Source organism: Chiloscyllium plagiosum, chromosome 33 (genome assembly GCF_004010195.1).
Source record: "Chiloscyllium plagiosum isolate BGI_BamShark_2017 chromosome 33, ASM401019v2, whole genome shotgun sequence".
Classification (NCBI taxonomy): domain Eukaryota; kingdom Metazoa; phylum Chordata; class Chondrichthyes; order Orectolobiformes; family Hemiscylliidae; genus Chiloscyllium; species Chiloscyllium plagiosum.
The window spans coordinates 38,272,328-38,293,332 of record NC_057742.1 but is presented as its reverse complement, the minus strand read 5'-3'; the positions used below and the strand labels follow the sequence as shown (position 1 = coordinate 38,293,332).

Here is a 21,005-nt window from a genome sequence, read left to right as displayed (position 1 = left end):
AATGAAATAAAGAATGGCTGTCACTTATACTGTCAAGCTGAAAGAGGCATGTGTATTTGTCTAGCAAGGTCCTTTGTACATGCAAGTGCACTATCTGAGAGTTTTTTGTTGGATTAGATTCCCTACAGTATTGAAGCAGGTCCTTTGGCCCAACAAGTCCACACCGATCCTCCGAAGAGTAACCCACCCAGACCCATTCCACAACTCTATATTTACCCCTGACTAATGAAGCTAACACTATGGGCAATTTAGCATGACCAATTCACCTGACTTGCCCATCTTTGGTTTGTGGGAGGAAATCCACGCAGACACGGGAGAATGTGCAAACTCCACACAGACAGTCACCCGAGGCTGGAATCAAAACAGAGTCCCTGGTATGGTGAGGCAGCAGTGTTAACCACCAAGCCACCACACTGCACATTGACAGACCATACTGACAGTTTGACTTATAAACCTAAACTGGTTGTTATTTTAGCTCTTTGCACATTGAAGATTATTTCTAATGATGTCTAATCATTTTTCATGTTGGATACTCCATTGAGAGTTTTGCAAGCACAGGTTGATTGGGTATGGTCAGTACTTTGCTTGCTGCAAATAGCTGAAGGGAAGTATTGTTTGACATGATCTGTCAACCTTTGGAATGTATGGTCCACATACCTGGCAATCTACTGGCCCTGAAATTCATAAATACACTACTCATTTGTGTGATATGCACAATGTCTTTTTGGTTTGAATACAGCATCCCATTCGTGGTGATTGAACGCTACTCCTGTTGCCTCTGCAGAGTAGCAGCATTAAACAGATACTTTCAGTGATCACTCAAACTGCTGAGCTACCTAACCCTTCTAACATAATTTCAGGTAGGCTGATGCTTTTAAGGATGAAAGGGACAGTTTTGCATGCAACCTAAAAAACTTCAACAAAATGAGCCTTTTTTAAAAAATATTTGAAAATGGATTTTTCAATCAATGTAGTTTTTTTTAAAAAAGTAGCAGCTTTATTCATAAAAACTGAAGAAATTTACTTAGTCGCAGCACAGGTTGTGACATCTGTCCATGGTAGTGGCTGGATGAGTTGGCAATGGAGGATATGAAGTAATGCCCCTTATTCAAAAAGGGGAGTAGAGACAACTCTGGTAATTACAGACCAATGAGCCTCACTTCTGTTGTGGGCAATGTTTTGGAGAGCATTATAAGAGATAGGATTTTAATCATCGAGCAAGGAATAATTTGATTAGGGATCAAAATGGTTTTGTGAAGGGTGTGTCATGCCTCACAAACCTTATTGAGTTCTTTGAGAAGGTGACCAAACAGGTGGATGAGGGTAAAGCGGTTGATGTGATGTATATGGATGCCAGTAAGGTGTTTGATAAAGTTCCCCATGGTAGGCTATTGCAGAAAACATGGAGGCATGGAATTTTGAGGGTGATTGAGCAGCTTGGATCAGAAATTGGCTAGCTGTAAGAAGACCAAATTATGGTGGTGGTTGATGGGAGACGTTCATCCGGAGTTCAGTTACTAGTGGTGTACTGCAAAGATGTTTTGGGGCCACTGCTGTTTGTCAAGATGAGGGCGGAGAAGGATGGGTTAGTAAATTTGCGGATGATACTAAAGTCGGTGGAGTTGTGGACAGTGTGGAAAGATGTTGCAGGTTACAGAGGGACACAGATATGCGGCAGGGCTGGGTTGAGAAGTGGCAAATGGAGTTTAATGTGGACAAGTGTGAGGTGATTCACTTTGGAAGGAGTAACAGGAATACAGAGTACTGGACTAATGGTAAGATTCTTGGTAGTGTGGATGAGCAAAGAGATCTCAGTGTCTATGCGCATAAAGTTACCACTCAAGTTGATAGGGTTGTTAAGAAGGAATATGGTGTGTTAGCTTTTATTAGTAGAGGGATTGAGTTTCAGAACCATGAGGTCATGTTGCAGCTGTACAAAACTCTGGTGCGGTCATGCTTGGAGTATTGCGTACAGTTCTGGTCGCTGCATTATTGAAAGGATGTGGAAGCATTGGAAAGGACGCAGAGGAGATTTACCAGGATGTTTCCTGATATGGAGAGCAGGTCATATGAGGAAAGGCTGAGAGACTTGAGGCTGTTTTTGTGAGAGTGAAAACGGTTAAGAGGTGACTTAACAAAGGCATACAAGATGATCAGAGGATTAAATAGGGTGGACTGTGAGAGCCTTTTTCCTTGGACGTGAACGCTATCACGAGGGGACACAGCTTTAAATTGAGAGGTGATAGATATGGGACAGATGACAGAGATAGTTTCTTTACTCAGAGAGTAGGAAGGACATGGAATGCCCTGCCTGCAACAGAAGTGGATTCACCAACATTAAGGGTATTTAAGTGGTCATTAGATAAACATATGGATGATAATGTAGGTTAGATGGGCTTTAGATTGGTTTCACAGGTCGGTGCACATCAATGGGCAAGGGGCCTGTACTGCGTTGTAAGGTTTTCTGCCCTTTGGTAGCAAGAATCAAAAGTCAGACTGTTATTTAAATGGAGAGAAAAGTCAAAAAAGTGCACGCAGAGAATCTGAGTGTTCCTGTGCACGAAACACAAAAAGGTAGCATGCATACGTAGCAAGTAATTGCGAAGGTAAATGGAATTTTAGTCTTGATTGCGACAGGGCTGGAGTTTAAAGTATGAAAGACCTATACAGGGTATCAGTGATTACTGTGTACAATTTGAGATTTATATATTTAAGGAAGGATATACTAGCTTTGGATGCAATTCAAAAGAAATTCATTTGCCTAATTCCTGAGATGAAGGGGTTGATTTATCAAGCGATTTAAAGAGGTTAGGTCTTTATTCATCAGATGGATGATCTTATTAGATCATACATGATTCTGAGGGGACTACACTGGGTAGATATTGAGATGTTTCCACTGTGTAAGAATCTCCACCTTGGGAACATAGTTACAAAATAAGGGGACACTAATTTAGAACTGTTGGCATGTGGGGTGAGAGTTGTAAAGGAGCAGTAAAAAATAATAAGACGGATGAGAATGGTTCTGATTCAGAAAAGAGCAATTAGAAAAGGCACACAATAGCAAGAACGAAGTAACTCTGAAGAATTAAAATGCATATATTTCAACACAAGGGATCTTACAAGTCATTGCATGTATGGAAACATGCAACTGGGACATGATAGTTATTACAGAAATGTGGCTGAGGGAAGGATAGGACTGGCAGCTCGGTGTTCTGAGTTTTAGATACTTTAGGAAGGATAGAAAGGAGGACAAGAAAGGAGAGGGAGGAGGAATGGTGTTTTTGATTAAGGAAGACATTACTACTGTAATTAGAGAGGATATATCTGAGGGATCTTAAGTGAAACTATATGGGCAGACAGGGATGATCACCTTAACACGATTGTACCATAGGTCTCCCAATGGTCAGAGGGAAATTGAGGTGCAAATATGTAAAGATCTCAGATATATGTCAGAATAATAGGGTTGACTTAAATATTATTAGAGGAATACTTTTGGACAAGTGATCATAATTCCATTAGTTTTAAAATAACAATAAAAAATAAGAATTTTATCTTTATCTTTTTATGGAAGGCTTAATTGTAATAAGGCAAATTTTCATGGTATGAGACAAGAACTTTCAAAAGATGATTGGAGTAGAATGGTTCACAGGTAAAGGAATGACTGACAAGTGGGAGGCTTTCAAAAATGTGATAATGAGAGTTAAGAGGTATTATGTTTCTGTTAGAGTGAGGGGTAAGGCTGGTCAGAGTAGGGAACAATCAATGAATGAAAACATTGAGGTTCCAGTCAAGAATAAGAAAGAATCATATATTAGATATAGACAATTGGGATCAAATGAATTTCTTGAAGAATTAGATGCGTGTAGGGGCATTCTTAAGAAGAAAATCAGGAAGGCAAAGAGGGGATAGGAGACAGACTTGGTAGATAAGGTTAAGGATAATGCAAGAGATTCTACAAGTACATTAAAAGCAAAACAGTAACTAAAGAGAGAATAGGCCCCTTAAAGACCAACAAAGTGGACTATGTGTTTAATCTCAGGAGATAGGACAGATACTAAATGAATATTTAGCATCAGTTTTTACTGTGGAATGGAGTCTAGAGAACTCTGGAAAATAAATATTGATGTTTTGAAAACAGTTCACATTCTAAAAGAGGATGTGCTGGAGGTCTTAGAAAACGTAAAGATAGATAAATCTTGAGGACCCAATCAAGAGTATGTCAGGACATCATGGGAAGTTGGGAAATATTTGTGTTGCCTATTGTGGGCGGCACGGTGGCACAGTGGTTAGCACTGCTGCCTCACAGCGCCTGAGACCCGGGTTCAATTCCCGCCTCAGGCGACTGACTGTGTGGAGTTTGCACGTTCTCCCCGTGTCTGCGTGGGTTTCCTCCAGGTGCTCCGGTTTCCTCCCACAGTCCAAAGATGTGCAGGTCAGGTGAATTGGCCATGCTAAATTGCCCGTAGTGTTAGGTAAGGGGTAAATGTAGGGGTATGGGTGGGTTGCGCTTCGGCAGGTCGGTGTAGACTTGTTGGGCCGAAGGGCCTGTTTCCACGCTGTAATGTAATCTAATCTAATCTAAATCTAAATAACCTTGGCTGAGGTATCGTAGGAATGGAGGGTGGCTATTGTTGTGCCTTTATTTAAGGAAGGCTGTAAGGAGAAGCTTGGGAACTACAGACATCTGAGCCTGGTGGTAGATAGGTTGTTGGAGGTGATTGTGAAACATAGGAGGTATAAGGCAAAGTCTGATAGGGATAATCAGCATGGTTTTGTGCAAGGAAAGTCAGATCTCTCAAAGTTGGTTGAGTCTTTTGAGGAAGTAAGCAAAACGACTGATGAGGGCAGAATGGTAGACGTTGTTTACATGGATTTTAGTAAAGCCTTCGACAATGTTCTTCATGATAGACTAATTAGTAAAGTTAGATCAAATGGAATTCAGGGTGAGCTTGCCAATCGGATGCAAATTTGGCTTTATGGTAGTAGACAGAGGGTGATGGTAGAGGGTTGTGTTTTGGACTGGAGACCTGCGTGACCAGCAGTGTTCCATTTTTATTTGTCATTTATATAAATGATTTGGATTAATAAGTTTGCAGATGTCACCAAAATTTGTGGTAAAATGCACAGTGATGAAGATTATCTAAGATTACAAAGAAATCTTGATCAATTGGGTCAATGGGCTTAGGAGTGGCAGATGGAACTTAATTTGGATAAATGCGAGGTATTGTATTTTGGAAAAACAACCAAGGGCAGGACTTATACAATTAATGGTAGGGTCATGGGTAGTGTTGAAAGACATGGGGTTCAGGTGCACAATTCTTTGAAATTTACCTCACAGGCACACAAGATGGTTAAGAAGGCATTTAGCAGACTTGCCTTCATTGCTTTGAGTATAGGAGTTAGGACATCATGTTCAGGTTATACAGGATGCTGGTGAGGGCTGTTCTGGAGTACTGTGTCCAGTTTTGGTCACCCTGCAATAGGAGGAATATTATTAAGCTGGAGAGGGTTCAGAACAGATTTACCAGAGTGTTGCCCGGACTGGGGGGTTTGAGTTATAAGGAGAGGCTGGATAGGTTGGGATGTTTTTCACTGGAGCGTGGGAAATTGAGAGGTGACCTCAGAGGTTTATAAAACAATGAAGGGTCGGGATAAGGTGAATTACAAATGTCTTTTCCCTAGCATGGGGCATTTCAAGGCTGGGGGCATATTCTTAAGGTGAGAGGAGAAAGATTTAAAAAAGCCATGAGGCAATTTTTTTTTTATACACAGAGGATGATTTGCGTGTGAAATGAAGAGGAAGTGGTGGCTGTAGGTACAGTTACAATATTTAAAAGACATTTGGATAAGTACTTGAATAAGAAAGGTTTGGGGGGGATATGGGCCAAATGTAGGCATGTGGGACTAGTCAGCTTGGACCAGTTGGACTGAAGGGTCTGTTTCCATGCTGTATGACTGCATTGATTATCAGAAGGCAAACTATGGAAGCATAAATAATGCTTTTCAATTTGTTGTTCAATAAATCAGCTCATATTTCAGATAACAGTGCTGACAACCTCAACAGTCTTTTAATCAATTCTCATTTTGAAGTCAATGTACACTGTTCAGAATGCCTTTCTGATATATTATGGTTTATACTGGTTTTAAATGCCTTGGTGCCACAATAGGAGGAAGGGTAATCATTCATGTATTAGTGTTTACAATAGAGATGGATGCCACTTTTGAACATAAACAGTCATGACAAGCTGCATGATTCATTTGTCATATGACACAGTAGATATAAGCAATGAATTACTTCCATTGAAATCGTGGGCTGTGTTGCAAAATGACTAAAAATAAATCATATAGGTATTACTTAGAAACATAGGTAAAAACAAGGACTGCAGATGCTGGAAACCAGATTCTAGATTAGAGTGGTGCTGGAAACGCACAGCAGTTCAGTCAGCATCCGAGGAGCAGGAAAATCGACGTTTCGGGCAAAAGCCCTTCATCAGGAATAGAGCTATTGCACAAAATACGGAGGTATGAGATTGAGGGTGGTTTTGTGGTTTGGATCAGAAATTGGCTATTGAAGGAAGATAGAGGGTGGTGTTTGATGGGAAATGTTCATCCTGAGTACAGTTACTACTGGTGTACTGCAAGAATCTGTTTTGGGGCCAGTGTTATTTGTCATTTTTATAAATCACATGGATGAGGGCGTAGAAGGATGGGTTAGTAAATTTGTGGATGGTACTAAGGTGGATGGAGTTGTGGACTGTGCCGTAGGATGTTGCAGGTTACAGAGGGAAATAGATAATCTGCAGAGCTGAGCTGAGAGGTAGTAAATGGAGTTTAATGCAGAAAAGCGTGAGGTCATTCACTTTGGAAGGAGCAACAGGAATAAAGAGCACTGGGCTAATGGTAAGATTCTTGGTAGTGTAGATGAGCAGAGAGATCTTGGTGCACTCTCTCCAATGCATTCACATCGTTCTCATAAATGATGGACACAACAGTACACAATAATCCAGCTGAGGTCTAACAAGTGTCTTGTGCAAGTTTAACATCATCTCTTTATTTTTGTACTCTATGCTCCTATCATTTAGAAAGCCACACTGCACACATACTAACTGTAAAGTTCATTGTCTCAATGTTACTGAAATTGTTTTTCTTCCTGCTGCCAACTGTTTTGTTTGCCAAAAGTTATTTGTTCCATGGTTCAGGGATCATATCTGCAATCAGTCTGATTTTTATACTCATCAACAGAAAATGTGGAAGCCAGTGACTACATATCAAGTCTTTATTAACATTTCAGATAGAACACCTGAGACTGGTCTTGTTTTTATTCAATTCAATCATATAAAAAAGGAGTAGTGAATTTTCAGCCTGTCTAACACAACTGGCATCTTGTTTCTTTGGCAGATTTTGTAACACAACACGCTCATCTTACTGGAAAGCGTCATGCTGAGATTTTAAAACTTGGAGTTTCCTTTCAGAGATGCAATTACTCTCAGTCTTTCAATCCACCATGTTGCACAACAAATAAGAAATTCTATCTGCAGAGAGCAATGCATACCTAGAACCTCTGTCCTTATCTGAGTTTTCAGTTCTATACTTTCTGACACAATCTGGTTGAAACAGAAGTACAATGTTTCTGGAATGTCACTGGAAAATAACGATCTGGCTTTTGCTGAAATGCATCATTAAAAACTAGGTGAAGTCCTAATTCCAAGGTGAAATTATTAATTCTTGAAAAAGGAAAATTGATAAAGTGCTATAAAATAGAATATAAATGCTCACAAGCAAAAAAAATACAAAAATAAATTGGATCGACTTAGAAATAAGAAAGATAAAAGTCAAAGTAAATGTGGTTTCTTTACAGGCTGCGTAAGGATGAAGGAAATGACAGAGATGTGAAATAAATATTTTATCTTTTCTCACTAAATCCACTATCTCAAATTTTTACTCCCTTCTCCTGCATATACCCCAGCACACAGTTTATATACTTATCATTTTCACTTATTAAAGTAGCTGTCAGAACCTTTATGTTTCAGAATATGGCAGCTGACTGCTATAAAAAGGGGATGAGGGTTGCCTTCTTCTGACAGTTCGCACTATGAAAGAACTGCTAGAATGGAAGCATAGCATCACATTTGTGAGGGAAATTATCAGAATTGTCTGAGGTTGCCACTTCTTGAAAAATCCAGTTCATCATGTTTTCAATTGTGACACAAACTATTGGATGTTAGTGTTCAGAGGGAATTGGTTGTCTCTGTACTCAAGCCAAGAAAGATATCATGCAGGTACAGCAAGCAATCTTGAAACTGTGCCTGATATACAGAGTGTAAGGGATATATGGATTAAGTGAGTCTTACTGTAATTGCACTGGGCCTTGAGGACACCACATCTGGAGTACTTTGATACTTTGGGGTTTCACATTGAAGAAAGGAAATACCCGGCAAGAAGGGCATTCAACAAAGATTCATTAGATTAATGTTGTGATGAAAGTGCATGCATAAATGAAGTTGAATATGCTGATATCTGTTGTTCAGAAGGATAAAATTGAGCCATTGAAGCCTATGAGTGGACTTCACAAGGTAAATGCTGAAAGGCTGCTTCTCCTAAAGAAGATTATGAACCTTTGCAATTCACTACAGAGGTTGTGCATGCACAATTGTCGAGTATATTCAAAACTGAATTCACTAGATGTTTGGAACCGGAGAAAAAAGGCTACGGTGATCAGTGAAGTTGAGGTCCAAGATTAGCCATGATTGCACTGAATGGTACAGCAGGCTTCTGCTTCTATATTTTGATTTTCTTCCATATAAGAAATTGCTAGAAGACTGCCGCATCCCAGATTTCTGCCCACTTTTCCAGCAACTCAATATTTTAATTTCTTCAATCAAATTTCAAAAATCTGCCAGTAACCAAAATGGCCCTAACTAACGCATTATCTGCCATTGTAGTGCATTGGCCCTCCTTGTCCATTCTGGAGCTTAGCACAGTCAACCACATCTTTCTCCTCCAACATCAGTTTTAACTTGGGAATCACTTTAACAAGGAACACAAAGTTAGTATGCAGGCATAAAATGCAATTTGGAGGGCAATAACACGTTGGCGTTTACAACAAGGAGTTTGGAGTATGAGATTAAGAAAGTTCACAATTATACAGGGCTTTGAGGAGACCACCCATGGTGTACTGTGAACAGTCTTGGTTTCTGCATTGGGAATTTGTAGCTTTTAAGCAAAGTGTTCATACTTCTAGCAGCAGTCAAACTTATTGGTTTTAACAAGATAGTCACTTCTGGTGTCTCATTACTCATACTTAGTACGCATAAGTGCAACGAAGAGAATCTCCAGACTCATTGCCATAAACTAAATTCATAAAGCATGAAGCATTTCTCTTAAGGATTGACGTCCAAATGAACTTCAAGAGATTTTAAAAGGTGTTTTTTGTCAAAAACATTGATTAGTGTTGGCAAGTAATGACTCAAGTTAGCTGTATTCACTGTCTGGTTTTGTCCTATTTTTGTGGCTTTCAGAATTGAGGTTAAGCTTCAGCATCGTGCAAAGAATAGAAAAAGAGCATTAATTACTAGTTGAAACGATAAGCCACTGACCATGTGTCATAGATACTGGTCTCATTTTGTTGCTAAACAAATGCATTTCATAGCATCAGCAAGTAGCTGCCTAGGAGATTATCTTAATTTTCATGTTGCAGTTGTATAAGACTCTGGTGCGGCCACATCTGGAGTATTGTGTGCAGTTTTGGTCGCCATGCTATAGGAAGGATGTGGAGGCACTGGAACGGGTGCAGAGGAGGTTTACCAGGATGTTGCCTGGTATGGTAGAAAGATCATATGAGGAAAGGCTGAGGCACTTGGGGGTGTTTTCATTGGAGAAAAGAAGGTTTAGGGGTGACTTGATAGAGGTGTATAAGATGATTAGGGGTTTAGATAGGGTCGACAGTGAGAATCTTTTTCCTCGTATGGAGTCAGCTATTACAAGGGGGCATAGCTTTAAATTAAGGGGGGGTAGGTATAGGACAGATGTTAGGGGTAGGTTCTTTACTCAGCGAGTCGTGAGTTCATGGAATGCCCTGCCAGTAGCAGTGGTGGACTCTCCCTCATTATGGGCATTTAAGCGGGCATTGGATAGGCATATGGAGGATAGTGGGCTAGTGTAGGTTAGGTGGGCTTGGATCGGCGCAACATCGAGGGCCGAAGGGCCTGTACTGCGCTGTATTCTTCTATGTTCTATGTTCTATGTTCTAATTAGGAGATTGATTAGGACAAAGTGAGGACAGCAGGTGCTGGAGATCAGAGTCAAAAAGTGTGGCGCTTTTTGTGCCAGGTCAAGCAGCATTCGAGAAGCAGGTGAGTCGATGTTTGGGCGTAAGCCCTTTATCAGGAATGTATGGGTGGGGGGGAATCAAGGGGGTTGAGAGATAAATGGGAGGGGGGGTGGAGCTGCAGGAATGGTAGTTTGGAAGGTGATAGGTAGATGAAGGTAGGGAATGATGATGATAGGTCGGAACGGAGGATGGAGTGGGTAGGTGGGATGAAAGATGGACAGGTAGGACAGTTCAAGAGGGCAGTGCCAAGTTGGAAGGTTGGATCTGGGATAAGGTGAGGGGAAGAGAGATGAGGAAACTGGTGAAATTGACACTGATGCCATGGGGTTGCAGGGTCCCAACCTGTGGCCGACCACTTCAACTACCCGACCCACTCTGGGAGGGGAAAGGTCCAACCTGTGGAAAGGAATACAACTTAGTGGATAATTTAGTGGAAGAAAGCTTGGTCAGACAAACAAATATTTAGCTTGCTCATTACTGGACAAGGTGGAAGGCATTTTGGAGAAATGGTCAAAGACCAATAGTTATACCATTCTATTTGCAACCGATCAACTGATCTTGCAACAACTTAGCGTGGAGAATACAACTGTTCATTAAATTCATTGATTTTAAACTGATCTTCAGCTTAACTTACCAAAATGATATGTTCAAAATAATAATGTCTTATCCATCAAATACATCTTTCACAGTACAGTTCTGCACAGTCAGCAGATTGACAGGGTGGCTTAAAGTAAACAAACTGTGATGTGAGACAAAGCTGCCAATCACAAATGGCAGCAACATTGGTGCTGATGATGCAGAATGGCTAGTCTCTGAAACAAGAGATTTCACAGATTGAATTATGCAAGTAAATGAGAAACCAACCACCAGGCATCAGTCCACAAATAACTGCAAGTGTTCTGGGATAAACCAAATTGGTACAGCAAACATAAACTGCACCCAAACAAGATTGAACTGGGGATGTTAGCAATTAATTAACAATCAACTTAGTATAATTAAAATGATTCACAGAGAAAAGACAGTCCATAAGATAATAAGACATAGGAGCAGAAATTAGGCTATTCAGTCTATCGAGTGTGCTCCACCATTCAACCATGGTGGATAAGTTTCTCAACCCCATTCTCCTGCTTTCTCCCCATAATCCTTGAACCCCTTGATACTCTAGGATCTCTCTACCTCAGTCTTAAATATACTCAATGACCTGGCCTCCACAGCCTTCTGTGGCAATGAATCCCATAGATTCACCATTTGCTCGCTAAGATGTTTCTTCTTATCTCTGTTCTAAAAAGTCTTACCTTTACTCTATCCTCGGGTGCTAGTCTCTCCTACCAATGGAAATGTCTTCCCAGCATCTACTCTGTCTAGGCCATTCAGTATTGCGTATGTTTCAATTAGAACACCCTCCCCCCTCATCTTTCTTAACTCCATTGATTATAAACCCAGAGTCTTCAAACATTCTTCATATGTCAAGATTTTCATTCCTGGGACCATTCTCGTGAACCTCCTCTGAACACACAACAGGGCCAGTATATCCCACCTGAGATATGAAGCCCAAAACTGCACACAAATCTCCAAATGTGGTCTGACCAGAGACTTACACACCCTCAGAAGTACACCCTTCCATTTTATTCAAGCCCTGTCAAAATAAACCCATAATTGCATTTACCTTACCAACTACTGCACGGTGGCTCAGTGGTTGGCACTGCTGCCTCACAGTGCCGGGGGGTTCGCTTCCAGCCTTGGGTGACTGTCTGTGTGGAATTTGCACATTCTCCCCGTGTCTGCGTGGGTTTCCTCCAGGTGCTCTGATTTCCTCCCACAGTCCAAAGATGTGCAGGTTAGGTGAATTGGCCATGCTAAATTGCCCACAGTGTTCAGAGATGTGTAGGTCAGATGTATTATTCAGGGGTAAATATAGGGTAGGAGAATGAGTCTGGGTGGGTTACTCTTTGGAGGGTTGGTGTGACTTGTTGGGCTGAAGGCCTGTTTCCACACTGTAGGATTCTATGAAAACTGCAAGTTTTCCTTGTGAGAATGCTGGACGAGAACTCCCAAGTCTTTTTGCACTTCAGACACCTGACTTCTGAACTTTCTCCTCATTTAGAAAATAGTCCATGCCCTATATTTCCTACCAAAGTGCATGACCTCACACCTTCCCACATTGTACTCCATCTGCTGTCTTTTTGCCCACTCTCCTAACCTGTCCAAATCCTTCGGCAGTATCTGGACCTCCTCAATGCTACTTGTCCCTCTACCATCCTTTGCACCATCTGCAAATGTAGCCAGAATACCCTCAGTTCCTTCAGCTAGATTGTTCATGTATAATGTGAAAAGTTGTGATCTCAATACTGAGCCTTGAGGAACACCACTTATCACTGGCTGCCATCCTGCGAAAGACCCTTTTATCCCCACTCTCTGCTTTCTGACAGATAGCCAATCTTCTATCCATGCTAGCACCTTGCTTCTAACACCATGGAACTTTATCTTACTCAGTAAGATCCTATGTGGCACCTTGTCAAAGGCAGCATGGTGGCTCAGTGGTGAGCACTGCTGCCTCACAGCACCAGGGTCCCAGGTTCAATTCCAGCCTTGGGCATTATCTATGTGGAGTTTGCACATTCTCCCAGTGTCTGTGTGAGTTTGCTCCGGTTTCCTCCCACAGTCCAAAGATGTGCAGGTCAGGTGAATTGGCCATTCTAAATTGCCTGTAGTATTAGGTGGATTCGTCTGAGGGAAATAGATCTGGGTGGGTTACTCTTTGGAGGATCGGTGTGGACTTGTTGGGCCAAAGGGCCTGTTTCCACAATGTAGGGAATCTAAATAACACCCATTGGTTCTCCTTGGTCTAACATGCTTGTTACTTCCTCAAAGAATTCTCGCAGATTTGTCAGGCGTGACCTCCCTTGACTTTAGTTGATTTTACCATACACATCCAAGTATTCAGAAATTTCATCCTTCACAATGGATTCCAGGATCTTACCCACAATTGAGCTTAGACTAATCAGTTTATAATTTTATGTCTTTTGCTTTACTCCCTTTTTAAACAGGGGTCTCACGTTAGCAATTTTCTAGTCCTCTGGGACCCTCCCTGATTCAGGCGATTCCTGAAGGATCACAACTAATGCTTCCACTATCACTTCAGCTATCTCCCCTAGAATTCTGGGGGACAGTCATAGAGTCAGAGAGATGTACAGCACGGAGACAGCCCCTTCGGTCCAACTCGTCCATGCTGACCAAGTATCCTAATCTAACCTCGTCCCATTTGCCAGAACTTGGCCCATATCCCTCTAAACCCTTCCTATTCATACCCAACCGGATGCCTTTTAAATTCTGGAATTGTACCAGCCTCCATCATTTCCTCTGGCAGCTCATTCCATACACGCACCACCCTCTGTGAAAAAGTTGCCCCTTAAGTCCCTTTTATATCTTTCCCTTCTTAGCCTAAACCTATGCCCTCTAGTTCAAGACTTCCCCACCCCAGGGAAAAGACCTTGTTTATTTATCCTCTCCATGGTCCTCATGATTTTATAAACCTCTATAAGGTCACCCTCAGCTTCTGATGCTCCAAGGAAAACAGCTCTAGCCTATTCAGCCTCTCCCGATAGCCCAAACTCTCCAACCCTGGCACCACCCTTGCAGATCTTTTCTGAACCCTTTCAAGTTTCACAACACCTTTCCAATATGAAGGAGACCAAAATTGCACGCAACATGACCTTCCAACTCCTATACTCAAAGCTCTGACCAATAAAAGAAGGCATACCAATTGCCTTCTTCGCTATCCTATCTACCTGTGACTCCACTTGCAAGGAACTATGAACCTGCACTCCAAGGTCTCTTTGTTCAGCAACATTCCCCAGGGCATTACCATTACCTGTATAAGGCCTACTCTGATTTGTTTTTCCAAAATGCAGCACCTCACATTTATCTAAATTAAACTCCATCTGCCACTCCTCAGCCCACTGGTCTATCTGATCAAGATCCTGTTTTATTCTAAGGTGACCTTATCAGCTGCCCACTACACCTCCAATTATGGTGTCATTTGCAAACTTACTAACTATACCTCCTATGTTCACATCCAAATCATTTATATAAATTATGAAAAGCAGTGGACCCAGCATCAATCCTTGTGGCACACCACTGGTCACAGGCCTCCAGACTGAAGAGCAACCCTCCACCACTTCCCTTTGTTTTCTACCTTTGAGCCAATTCTGTATCCAAATGGCTCGTTCTCACTACATTCCATGAGACCTTGCTAACCAGTCTCCCTTGTCAAATGCCTTACTGAGGTCCATATAGATCACGTCTACTGCTCTGCCCTCATCAATCATCTTTGTTACTTCTTCAAAAGACAATCAAGTTTGTGAGACATGATTTCCCATGCACAAAGCCATGCTGATTATCCCTAATCAGTCTTTGCCTTTCCAAATACATATAAATCCTGGCCCTCAGGATTCCCTCCAACAACTTGCCCACCACCGATGTCAGGCTCACCGGTCTATTGTTCCCTGGCTTTTCCTTGTCATAGAGTCATAGAGATGTACAGCCTTTCTTAAACAGTGGCAACACATTAGCCAACCTTCCAGCACCTCACCTGTGACCATCGATGATACAAATATCTCGCAAGGGGCCCATCAATCGCTTCTCTGGCTTCCCAAAGAGTTCTAGGGTACACCTCATCAGGTCCTGGGGATTTATCCACTTTTATACGCTTCAAGACATTCCACACCTCCTCCTCTGTAACATGGACATTTTTCAAGATGTCACCATCGATTTTCCCACACTCTACATCTTCCATACTCTTCTCCACAGTAAAACTCTGATGCAAAATACTTGTTTGGTATCTCCCCCATCTCCTGCAGCTCCACACATAAGCTGCCTTGCTGATCTTTGAGGGGCCCTATTCTCTCCCTAGTTACCTTTTTGTCCTTAACATATTTTTAAAATCCCTTTGGATTTTCCTTAACCCTATTTGCGAAAGCTATCTCATGCCACCATTTTGCCCTCCAGATTTCCCTCTTAAGTATACTCCTACTGTCTTTATATGCTTCTAAGGATCCACTCGATCTCTCCTGTGTATCCCTGACATATGTTTCCTTCCTTTTCTTAACCAAAACCTCAATTTCTCTAGTCATCCAACATTCCCTACACCAACAACCTCTCCTTTCACCCAAACAGGAGTATACTGTTTCTGGATTCTTGCTATCTAATTTTTGAAGGCTTCCCATTTTCCAGCCATTCCTTTACCTGTGAACATCTGACCCCAAGCTTTTGAAACTTCTTGCCTAACACCGTCAAAATTAGCCTTCCTCCAATTTAGAACTTCAACTTTTAGACCTGGTCTATCTTTTTCCATCACTATTTTAAAACCAGAAGAATAATGGTCGCTGGCCCCAAAGTGCTCACCCATTGACACCTCAGTGACCTGCTCCTGCCTTGTTTCTACAGGGTCAGGTTTTGCCATTCTCTAGTAGGTACAATGACATACTGAATCAGAAATTTTCTTTTACACATTTAACAAATTCCTCTCCATCTAAACCCTTAACATCCTAAACCCATCTATCCAATTGATTTTTTTTTTAAGATTAGACTCCCTAGATTAGATTCCCTACAGTGTGGAAACAGGCCCTTTGGCCCAACAAGATTTATCCATCTTCAGGCCAATCAATTTTTCTTGCACTTTCTCCTTGGTGATGGTAATCATCACTCTCACTCTCTTGAATTTTGGGATATTACACAAAGTAATTATTCATTATTTGATAATACAAGTTGTTCCCCATTACTATCTATCCAGCGCCATTTCCAGCAGTCCAATGTCCACTTCTGCCTCTCTTTTGCCCTGTATGTATCTGAAGAAATTCTTACAGTCGCCCTTTATATTATTGGCTAGCTTACCCTCATACTTAATCTCTTCCCTCCTTATTTCTTTTTTTGGTTGCCCGATGTTGGCCGTTGTAATTTTCCCCATCCTCTGGTTTCTCACTGCCCTTTGCCACATTATATGCTTCTCTTTTGCTTTTATGCTATCCCTGAGGACTTCCCTAGTCAGCCATGGTTGCCTCAGCCTGTAACATGCTTCTTTTTCCTCGGGATGAATCTCTGCTGTGTCTCCTGAGTTACTCCCAGAAACCCCTGCCATTGCTGTTCCACTGTCTTTCCTGCTAGGCTCCTCTTCCAGGCAATTCTGCCCAGCTCCTCCCTCATGCCTCTGTAGTTGCCTTTATTCAGCTGTAATACCATTACTTCTGATTCTATCTTCTCCCTTTCAAATTGCAGAGTAAATTCAAACATATTATGGTCATTGCCTCCTATAGGTTCCTCACCTTAAGCTCCCTTACCAAGTCTGGCTCACTGCACAACAATAAATCCAGTATTGTGGGTTCCACCACAAGCTGCTCCAAAAAGCCATCTTGTAAACGTTCTACAAATTCCTTATCTTGCTACCAACTGATTTTCCCCAGCCCACTTGCAGAATGCAATCTTCCATGATCACTGTAACTTTGCCTTTTCTATACATCTTTTCTATCTCCTGGTGTATCTTACACCCCAGCTCCTGACTACTATTTGGAGCCTGTGCATAACCCCAACAATGTTGTTTTTAACCTTTGCGGTTCCTCAATTCTAACCACACAGACTCTACACCATCTGACTCTAATTTGTTTCTTACTGTTGATTTAATGTCATTTCTAAGTAAGAAGGCCACCGACCCCCCCCATCTGCCCACATGTCTAACTTTTCGATAGGATGTATATCCTTGAATATTCAAATCCAAATCCTAATCCCCTTGCATCATGTCTCCATGATGCCCAATTTTGATCTGTCCAAAAGTGTTTTTACCTTGTTCCTTATACTGCATTCAGATATAATACCTTCAGTCCTATATTAATCATCCCTCTTCTCATTGTCATTTGTTTGTCCAGTGTGCTTGAAGTTTATTTGCTAAATCTTTACATACACGCTGTCCTATCTATGTTTATGCTGGAGATTTTAATAACCTCTCCTGAGTTCTGCACTCTTACCTCCTCCTTTAGTTCTAATTTCCCCTATAACTGAGCCCTCCCCACTCCAATTTAGTTTAAAGCACCTGTCTACAGTCCTAGTTTTGCGATTCGCTAGGACTAAGCACAGTTTGTGAGCTGGTAAAATAGTAGAACAAATTAGAAATTGTAAAGTGAAACTATGCAAATACAGGAAATCGGAAGCACAACCTGAAAATGCTGGAAATATAAATAGATCACCTAAATAACAGTCGGAGACATTGAGGAGACAAAATAACAGTGAATAGGTGAGGAAATGAGAATCAGTGGGAAAAGTGAAAATGTGGAAAGAATGGAAGATCTGGGTAGTAGAGAATTAAAACTGACATTAAAATGTAAAGTCTCTAAAGATAAGGTTCAAGCAAGAGGATTATAAGGTAACTTGAGAAAGGTACATATACATAGAGTCTATAACATAGTTTCTGAGACACTCCACTTTGTGGGGAAACTATGGTCTTGGGATTTCAGAAGCATGCTGCAGCTCTAGAAGGTGGAAATAAATTCCACAAGAATAGTGAGGAAAGTGGGCACCTAATATGTACAAGATAATTTGAGAGTTAAGGAACTCAATTTCATATTCTACATGGACAACCTAAAACAAATTAAGCCTCAAGTTAAGAAGCAACTATTAGGCAGGATTAACTATAGTAATGAGCTACAGATTTCTCAGCAGGGTGAGGATGATAATGTAAAAGATGTATGAATATTGAAAAATAGATGATGTAAATTAAGAATGGCAAAATTGATTAGGAAAATTGCTTACAAAAATCTGGAGTTCACTTTTCCAGGGACAAGTACAAACATTAGCAAGAGTGAAAAGGATAGCAAATGCAATTATAAGTACAAATCTGGAAATGAGGGAAGAGAACTGAACTGTCATGAAAGAAGATAGCTGTATACTGAAGTGATTCTTGGTGCTAATCACATTCTGAGAAAGTAGACTAAAATTGACTGTTAATGCACTATTACTTACGACCAGGCTGAACATGAGATTTGGAGGTCAGCAGTCTAGCACATTTCCAATTACTTCAAAAGTTATTCATTTCTCACAGTTCTTAATTTCTGCATATACTGTAAGCATGACCTAAGTTGAAATCAGCAAAATTCTCTATAGGCACAAACCAATGTGTAAACAACATTTTTCCAATGATCTTAGTTATATTAGGCTTTGCACATTGACTTGATAGATATAATCTGACACTTGCATCAGAGAACACCCACCTCCTGCAAATATTACATGCAAATTCATCTTGAATTTAGATTGTAGCTGTAGGCATTCATATTTGCTAATAATAATAAAAGGAAACCAATAATCCAATTCAGTTATGCCATGTATCACGACTGTACTATATCCAAAGCAAACAAATTGGAGAAGAATATCAAGAATACATCTCAATGCATTGAAACTGTAGAATTAGCTCTTTACCCAAATGCATATTTGATTGGGAGTTAGAAAAACAGTTAAAACAAGCTCATCAATGCCACAACTGAAGTGGAACCTGACATAGATGATTTGATTTTACGTTGTCAAATTATTCAAATGCTCTAAGCACTAGAAAATCAACTCAACACATTTTAAAAAAAGGATTGTCTAGATACCAATGCAGTAAAAGCTGAACTACTTATATGAATTTTAATAAGACAAATGACCTTATTCTATTCTTGATGTTTATAATGTTGCAAGATGTGAGATGGCTTTACCACAGTCAGAATGTGACATTTCCACATGTCATCACATTACAATTTGCTTACACTATAGATGCAATGTGATAATCTGTGTGGGTAGGGTTTTTCAGGTTTTTAAATACTACCCAATTGATAAAGAAATGAGCAGAGTTTCCACATTTCTTTGCCCAGGTTTCTCATAAAAGAAACATTGGTTACAATTTCTCACCTGGGATCACAAAGAAACTTGGTCTTCTCTCCATCTTCTCTCCATATCAGCCATTCTCGAAAAGATGGATGAACAAACATCCGTGTCATATCTCTACGTTTTATCAGAAACATGGAAAGATTGTCCATCCGCTGTTGGAAATCCTCCCATTCAAGGTTACCGTCAATATTTCCCGCATTGATTGCCTGATAAAGCTGCTCATCTGTCATAGGATGTAAGGACGCCACAGCCACATTCAACAGTGGTAGCACCCGCTCAAATGAGGATTGTGTAGGGAATTTCATGTTGCACTGTAAGAGGTAGACCTCAGCGAGGGAAACAGGTACTACTTTATAACTTGAACTCTTAAGCACCAAATAACCTTTTTCAATTAAGTCAAAAGTTAGTTTTAGGTAGAGATATGACCCTTGGCTCAAAGCTTTGAGATGAGTACTGAGTTTGCCAAAGGTTGTATTGTCCATTTTACCATTAAGGGAGATGTTATTCTGGATTTCAGGGCTACTGTGGATTCGGTGAAGGATATAGGCCTGCAAGTCCTGGTCTATGGCCTCGTTCACATCCAGTTTGTCCAGATATATCTTGTGAAATGGAAGAAGTTTGGCCACCTCCTGTGAAAAACATTATTTTTAGGGTAAAAACGATCTGATGATAATGTTATCACAGCAACAGTGCAAAGCTTAAAGATTTATTATTACAATAGTTAAACTGTTTGGATCTGACAATGTATAAAAGGTACGTAAGAGCTCACTAACAGTTCTTTTCTGTCTACAAGTCCACAAATATAAAGGAGAAGATTCCAATTTAGATGCAAGTCCAAAACAAAACTCAAACATTTTGGGTAAATTCAAGTGTGCAAGCTATCAGCAACACATGTTACACTGCAGTAGATAAAATTCAAAATGTTCAATTTGTCATTTTATGATCCACTATTGGAATAATATTGCTAACTATTATAAAGCAAATCATCTTCTGCAGCCCATACGACATTTCATGTGCCAAGCTGTCGAATGTTCCAGTCTACTTAAGAAGCTATATCTTGTCAACATGCAAACAGCTGGGTGTGGTGATATACAGTTATTGTGAAATCACTCCCATCAATCTGTTTGATAGGATGTCTAGACACAGCAATCAGGATGCAGTCAGGTTTTTCAAGTAGAAATTGCTACCAGTAATTTATTATTGAAGGACTTTTATTAGGAAGACAGTGATGGAATGGTAATGCTACTGGATTAATAATCCAGATCTGGAGAAATGAGTTCAAATCCCTCTATTGCAACTGGGGAATTTAAAGTCAATTAATTATCAAATCTGAATAAAAATATAGTATCAGTAATGGTGGAAATATTACCAGATTATTGAAAAATCCATTTGGTTCACCAGGTATCCTTGAAAGAAGGGAATCAGATGCCCTATTGCAGTCTGACTGACATGTGACTACTGACCCACACAAGATGGCTGACTCTTAACTGCTCTCTGAACTGGTCTAGTTTGACTTATCAAGGGCAATGAGGGATGGGCAACAAATATTATCATGCCGTGAATGAAAATGCAATGGGTTTTAAAAAGTATTATCTTTCCCTTGATTTTCATTTCTATCACATTACATATGTCATCATCCTCTAGCTCCTCTTTGTCACATTTCTCTGAACCTTTCTAATATATGTCAATCTAATGCAATACTCTGAAAGTCATCTGATGAACTTGAATTATTTTTTTTCTCCCTATTCCTCCCTTCCTTTTCATCATT

General features: G+C 40.5%; 1 protein-coding gene across 17 annotated transcripts in view; it reads right to left on the bottom strand.

The window, feature by feature from the left end:
• The window catches only part of LOC122540026 (protein TANC2), a 1,063,581-nt gene that overhangs the window by 173,110 nt on the left and 869,466 nt on the right, over window positions 1–21,005 (bottom strand). For all 17 annotated transcript variants that reach the window (XM_043675319.1, XM_043675327.1, XM_043675320.1 and 14 more), the window contains one exon: window positions 19,259–19,866. In XM_043675319.1, the coding sequence (XP_043531254.1) occupies window positions 19,259–19,866 (608 nt within the window). The remainder of the gene's footprint in view (window positions 1–19,258; window positions 19,867–21,005) is intronic.